The sequence below is a fragment of the Petaurus breviceps genome, unplaced genomic scaffold (genome assembly GCF_028583685.1).
Source record: "Petaurus breviceps papuanus isolate PSGF00001 unplaced genomic scaffold, PetGlider_PUasm1.0 174, whole genome shotgun sequence".
NCBI classification, from domain to species: domain Eukaryota; kingdom Metazoa; phylum Chordata; class Mammalia; order Diprotodontia; family Petauridae; genus Petaurus; species Petaurus breviceps.
The window spans coordinates 19,144,444-19,151,396 of NW_027185761.1; the positions used below are offsets into that span (position 1 = coordinate 19,144,444).

Consider the following 6,953-nt stretch of genomic DNA (forward strand, 5'->3'; position numbering starts at 1 on the left):
ACCTTGGAACCTAGAAAGTCAGTTAAAAGTGACCTTAGAACCTAGAATTTCAGGACTGGAAGGGACCTTGGAACCTAGAAAGTCAGTTAAAAGTGACCTTAGAACCTAGAATTTCAGGACTGGAAGGGACCTTGGAACCTAGAAAGTCAGAGTTAGAAGGAGCCTTAGAACCTAGAAGGTCAGAGATGGAATTTGCCTTAGAGCTCTGCATGTGTGGTTACCTCCACCCCCTCCACCCTAGTCATGAAACATTTCTATAAGTTTGTGTCTTAAACTTCTATATTTTCTCCATCCCTTAGTAAAGGATGGGGCCTTAGAACCCGGAATGTCAGATTTCAAGTAAGAAGGTTCTAACCCTACCTTACTACTTAGGTGGCCTTGGGTAAGTGCTTTCTCCCCTCTGCGCCTCTGTTTGTTAATCTGTAAAATGAGGTGGTTAGACCAGCTGTGCTCTGATGTCTCTTATGGGTCTAACATTCTATGTACTTCAGTGACACAGTTTGATCATTCAGAGGATTGCTTTCTGCCATCAATGACAGTTCCCCTATCAATGTTCAGAAGTTCATTCTACGTTAAATACTGCCCTCTGCAGGCTTAGTTTTTAATGAATAGGCATGGGGTCCAGACCGTGATTTCTTTGTTATAGTCAACTCCTGCATAAGGAAGCTCCCTCCTCCCAAGCAGGTTGCCACCTCTACTCTCAGTCATGGTCTTGGAGAGTTGCCTAGAGCACTGAAAAGGATTAAGTGACTTGCTCAGGATCACCCAGCTAGCCAGTGTCAGAGGCAGGATTTGAATTTAATGATAAGAACTGGATCATTTTTAAACCTGGTATCCCTAGTGCCTAGGCACATGAATTGCACATATAAATATGTCATTAATAATTATCTGGAAAATAGGGGCAGCTAGGGAAAGAGCACCAGCCCCAGAGTCAGGAGGACCTGAGTTCAAATCTGGCCTCAGACACTTAACACTTACCTGTGTGACTTTGGACAAGTCACTTAACTCCAATTGCCCTGCCCTCCCTCCTCCAAAAAACAAAAAACCAAACCAAACCAAAAAGCAACATTATACACTTGCCTAGTGCTTTTATTTGGATCTTTGAAAGTCAACTTGAAGGGACTCTGGAGACCGTCCAAGTCAACACTTCTCCATGCCTTGTATGAAGGCATAGATGACATGCTTCTCAAGCTTGCAGATGGCCCAAAGCTGGAAGTAAAAGCCAACAAGGAACGTGTTAGATTCAGTATCTAAAAATATCTCACCAGGCTAGAACAGTGAGATAAACTGTATAAAACGAACCTGGACAGTGGGGAATGAAAAGTTCTTCACAGGGAAGTCTTGGTGAGGAAATTCTCTTTCCCAAGGCAGATTGGCACTTCCACTGTAATTCATAGTTTTAATGTATCGCCTAGAGCATTGAGAGGATTAAGTGACTTGCTCTAGAATGACCCAACTTGGTTTAATATAAGTCAACAGAGTGATGTGGTGGCCAAAGAGGTTAGTGCTTTTTTTTGCTTTTTCTTTTCTTAGTCTAGATTAATCAAAGTACAGAGTCCAAAACAAGGGATGTAATAGTCCTGCTCTTCTGGGAAGAGAACTGTGTTCTGGACACCACATTTCAGAAAAGACAGTCATGACCAGAAGAAGGCAGTCAAGATGGTAAAAAGAACAGAGTGTGGTGTGTAAGAATTAGCTGAAGGAAATTTGACATGGTTAGCCCAGAGGAAGGAAGATAATTGTCTCCAAATATTTAAAGCTTGGTCATAAGGAAGAAGAATTAGATTTATTCCAATTGTTCCAATAGGATGTGACCAGGAGAAAGAGGGTAAAATTGAAGAGACATTGATTTAGATTTGATGTAAGGAAAAACTTCTTGACGATTAAAACAGCCTAGAAGTGGAATGGGCTACCTTTGGAGGGTGGCCCATTGGGTTTCCTCATCATTGCTGCTCTGAGAGCTAAGACTAGATGATGAGCTATCTTGGTTGCTGTAGAAAGGATTCTTGGTCAGATATGGGTTAGGTTGGAACCTAATTAGGTCTCTTCTAATGTTAAAATTCTGGGATAGTTCCAACCCTCTTAGTTTTCTGGATGGAGAAACTTTTGTTCAAAGTCACACAGAGAATCAGAGACATAGAAGTCTGTAGGCAAGTCTTTTTACCTCCAAACCTTTGGCAGAGAGCAGGTGCTCCCTTGTTGGGACAGTCCACTGAATGCTGGCATGCTGAGTGCAAATCCAAAAACGTCCATATTTCTCTGAGAGCTCAGTGCAGACCTTGGCCTCTCCCCTTGAATGACAGTCTCATCCTCTTGGTAATAGGTCCACGGGATGTGTGTGTGCAGACATCACACAGCAGGCCTACACTGTGAGAAGTGTTTGCCACTGTACAATGACCAACCATGGAGGCCAGGAGATGGGAAAACCAGTCAGCCCAATGAGTGCAAAAGTAAGTGGCTGGGGTGAAGCCCTGAAAGGGTCCTGGGTCTTAGACAGTCTCATGCCTGAGTATATGAGGAAGTGTATAATTGAATCAATACTCTCATTGTGGGATGTTTGGGTGAGGATGAGGATGAGGATGAGGATGAAGGAAGGACCTGAGGTTCATATGCAGACAGTCAGATCAGGAGGAGCTCTCAACTAGTCTATTCTCACTGTGACTTCTTTCCCCCTTCAAGGAATGGCCAGACATTTCTTTTAACCGAATTTCACCTCAATACAGATGCTTTGGGGGGAGAGGTGGGAGGTAGACCCATGTGATATGACTTGCCCAAGAGCCCATGAGGGCACAGGACAGGGGAAGGAGACCTAGATAGAGGCTGTGGTCAGGCCTTGAGGGTCTGTGCAGATGGGTGAATGGGGCCTGCCCTCCGCGCAGAGTGCCGTTGTCACAACCATGCCGATAGCTGCCACTTTGATGGGGGCGTCTGGCTGAACTCTGGGAAGCGAACAGGGGGCATCTGTGACGACTGCCAGCACCACACCGAAGGCCGTCACTGCCAGAAGTGCAAGTCAGGGTTTTATCGGGACTGGAGCAAGCCTATGTCTTCCCCAGAAGTCTGCAAACGTAAGTATCTCTGCTGGGTATCACAGCCTGGAGCTTTGGGAGGAGGGGAGACAGAGGGGAGATAGAGGGGAGACAGAGGGGAGACAGAGTGAGGCCCACCCAGAACCTTCTTATAGAATCCTGGAATTCTAGGGCATCAGAGATGGAAGAATGTTAGAGCTAAGAGATCTTTAGACAGAGTTTTAGGATTCGATGGAGCCTTAGAACCTAGGACATCACAGCTGAAAGAAGTCCAAAGGCACAGAACATCAGAGCAAGAAGGAACCTCAGAACTTAGAACATCAGAGCTAGAAGCAAACTTGGGACACAGAACGTTGGGGCATTGGCATGAAGGGACCATAGCTTCAATGTGTATACTTTAGTGCTTTCCGTAACACCCCTGTGTGATATAGTGAAAGTATTAAAATCTCCACTTTTCAGATAGGGAAACTGAGACCCAGAGATGAGGTGACTTTCCCATGGTCACAGAAATAGCCAGCAGGGGAACTTGACCTCAGACTCAGGTCGTTTGACTCCCAAGTGCATTGTTCTTTTCACTATATAACAATAATAGCTATGGGGGTATTCAAGGAGGATTAGTACCTGTAATGTGAGGGCTTGCCAAGCCCTTTTCAGGGCTGCTGATCCACCTTTGGTGTACACCTGTGGCTTCAAGAATCTGTCGCATGTGCAGCACCCACACCCCAGTAGAACCAATTCAGTAGACAGGCTAAACCAGGTGGAGGGTAACCCAGGGGCCTCCAAGCCATCACTGAGAGAGGGGAGTGCCTATCCCAAGCATGGGAAGACTTGCCCCACTGGGATGGGCAGATGAGAACAATGAGTTCCAAAGGCCACGGAGGCAGCTGAAAAATCAAACACTGAAGACGCCAAGGTCACCATCCCCAATCATCCCGATTTTGGTCTTGCCACTGGTCTTCCGTGACTCTGGAAGAGAAAGTGAGGCTAAAGTCTTTGTGCAACTCTGCCTCACGTGTATTCAATTCACACGTGAGTCAGGACATCACCTGGGATGTCACTGGTCCTCTTCCAGAAGGACAGACAATCACAACAATGGTTATCGGTTAGATAGCACTAGGTTTGCAAGCAATTTACATACATTATCTCATTTGATCCTAACAACTGTCCTGGGAAATAAGTGCTATTTTTAATCCCGAGTTTGCCCAGGGTCACATTAAATGTCTGGAATAGGAAATGAATTGAATCTTGGGGCTTTCTGACTCTAAGACCAACTTCACATTTGCCCCTCATTCCCAGGTTTTTCCCTTTTAAATGCCTGGGAGACCCTGAGGCTGTAGGGTCCTTGATTATTTCGCCAGCTCCATATTTTCAGCCTTCATTTTGTCATGGGTGATTATGCCAGAGGGTCATGGGTCAGACCACACTGCTTTGAGTGCCAGGATTAGGTTTCAAGTGTTACCTGTCCCCTTCTCCTCAGGTATCTCAATGTCTGGAGCTGTGAATCTATCTAAGGAGCCCAGCACAAAGCAGGATGTGAGCTTATCACTCTATCTATGAAATCTTCAGGAACAGCTGAGAGGGCACCACCTTATTTCAAAGTTCTCTCTGTCTGTGTGGAAACCTTACCAGAGGCTCCCGGAGTGGGGTCTGGCTACATCCCCTTTTCAGGGTGTTGGCAGGCATCCCAGGCAGGAAAGAGGCAGCGGAAAGGGTGTAGCAAGCCAAATTCATTTCATTTCAAGTGCATTCACCTGCTGCCAAGGCCAAGAAGAATGGAGAGGCAGTGTGATTCAGATCAAGCACTGCCCTGGGAGCCAGGAAACCTAAATTCAAATCCAATTTCTGCCATTAAATGGCTGGGTGACCTTGAGCGAGTCAGTGAAAACTGTGAAGGGCAAGGCTGAGAACTGGTGCCCTTTGGCTTAGTGCAGAATCAGAGGACTGTAGTTTTCTAACACAATCTCCATTCACCACCTGTGTGACCTGTGTGAACGGCTCTCTCCGGCTCTAATTAATTGAATCAATTAAAAGCTCTCTGGGCTCCAGGCTCTTTCTCTTTAAAATGATGAGTAAATTGGACTGGATTATCTCTCAGCCCTCAGTAGGATCCCTCTGCCCCAGCAACCAGCCCCCTTCTTCCTCTTCGTGGACCCCCCAATGCTCCCTTTCTCTCTGTCTCCCTAAGAGTCCCTCTCCACTTTGGTCAATTGAAGGACTGTTGGACTATAGGTTTAGAGCTGGAATGGACTTGAGAGGTCTTTCAGTCCAACCCTCTCATTTTACAGATGAGGAAACTGAGTCCCAGCAAGGTTAAGTAACTTGTCCAAGGTCACATAAATGGCAGAGGCAGGGAGATTTCCACTCTGTCACATTGCCCTCTAATCAGTCACTAAGGACTTTCTACGTGCCAATCACTGTGATTGGTGGCAGTGCCTCAGATACAAATACAAAAAGGCCACCACAGTGCTTGCCCTCAAAGAGCTTACATTCTATTGGGGAATACAGTCAGGGTGTGCTGGTAAATGTTTAACAAACAAGCAGATCTTCAAAAAGAATCGGGCATGACACACTTTTAAGTTTAATCTGTACTATTCATTGCATTTTCTCCACTGCTTTATTAAAGTTTATATAATCAACAGAATAATAAATCAAGTCCTGACTTGCAGCATTTGCCAATTTCCAAGATGTAATGATCACGTTGAAAATTTGACAATTGGCTCTGTTGGTTGGAGCTGAGTCGAGAGCATCCCTGGATAACTAGGGGAGTGAGGACCAGACTTTCATCTCCTCTCCCCTGCAAGTCTCACTTTCCCAGTCCCTCTTTCGCTTGGCTAGGAGACCATTTGCAAGGTAAATGTGTTTCTGAAGATAATGTGGGCAGCTAAATTGTTTTCCAACCGGCTCTAACTCGATTACCCTGTGCCTTGGGGGCAGATGAGCCTTCCAGTGCCCTTAGATCACACTTTGCATAAGGAAGGAACCTCTTGGAAGGGAAACACTTAGCCCTAAATCACACAGAAAGTTGCTGGAAGAGCCAGGCTTAAACCCCGAGTCTCCTGACTCTCAGTCTAGAGCTTCCTTTGCCTAATATAGCACCCATCTTCAGAGAAGGGGACACCTAGTCTGCCTTCCAGGAGACCAGCCTCTTGGGAGGGCCATCCCACCTGAGTGCACTTAGACTGAGAAATCGTCTCGTTACTTCACATTAGGTCACTTGTAAATCTTCTCTGGGTGGGAGGTAGCAGTGTCTGGGAAAGATCACTGCATGTGGGAATCAGAAGAAATGGCTTTGCCACTCACTGGCTGTGGAATTGTCACTTCCCCAGGCCTCAGTTTTCTCATCTGAAAAGTGGGGATAAGAACAGCCTCTTATGAACAGTCCTTCATGAATCTGACAGTGGCCTCATTTGGATATAATTTGTGCTAAGAGATGTCCACTTGCCTTCCTTACCTCAAAGGCTTGTTGCAGGGATGAAAAATAAGGCCCAATATCAGAGGGGCTACTGTTACTTATTCCTCTGAGCTTAGTCGCTCAATGGGGAGTGAGACCCAGAGGAGAAAGGGGATGAACAGACGGACAGACTTCTGTTCTCCTCCTTGAGAGAAAATATTTGGGACAAAGAGAAATGAATGAGTTAATGCAGCTTTCTCAGGTCTGGGGTAGTGAAGGTCTGGCTTTCCAGGTTAATGGGATTCAGGAAGAGCAGGTCTAGGGTCAAACAGGATCTTTAAACATTAGTCACAGCACTTAGTCGCATCCTTCCCTAGTCACTTCCCTAGGAACAAGAAGAAAAAGAAAAAGCTGTATCCCCATCAAATGCCACCCCACCCATACTATTTAAACCTCTTCAATGACTTTCTGTTAATGAGGACCCAGATAATCTCTGTTTTTCTGTCTGTCTGTCTTTCTCTCCCTCCCTCCTT

At 45.9% G+C, this 6,953-nt stretch overlaps 2 protein-coding genes across 2 annotated transcripts in view; both read left to right on the forward strand.

The window, feature by feature from the left end:
- The window catches only part of TMEM43 (transmembrane protein 43), a 350,998-nt gene that overhangs the window by 287,067 nt on the left and 56,978 nt on the right, over positions 1-6,953 (forward strand). The gene's annotated exons all lie outside the window — the stretch shown is intronic.
- Positions 1-6,953, forward strand: part of LOC138158013 (netrin-4-like) — a 61,245-nt gene that overhangs the window by 37,531 nt on the left and 16,761 nt on the right. Inside the window, exons 4-5 of the mRNA XM_069083856.1 lie at positions 2,324-2,450; positions 2,880-3,068. Coding sequence (XP_068939957.1) covers positions 2,324-2,450; positions 2,880-3,068 — 316 coding nt within the window. The remainder of the gene's footprint in view (positions 1-2,323; positions 2,451-2,879; positions 3,069-6,953) is intronic.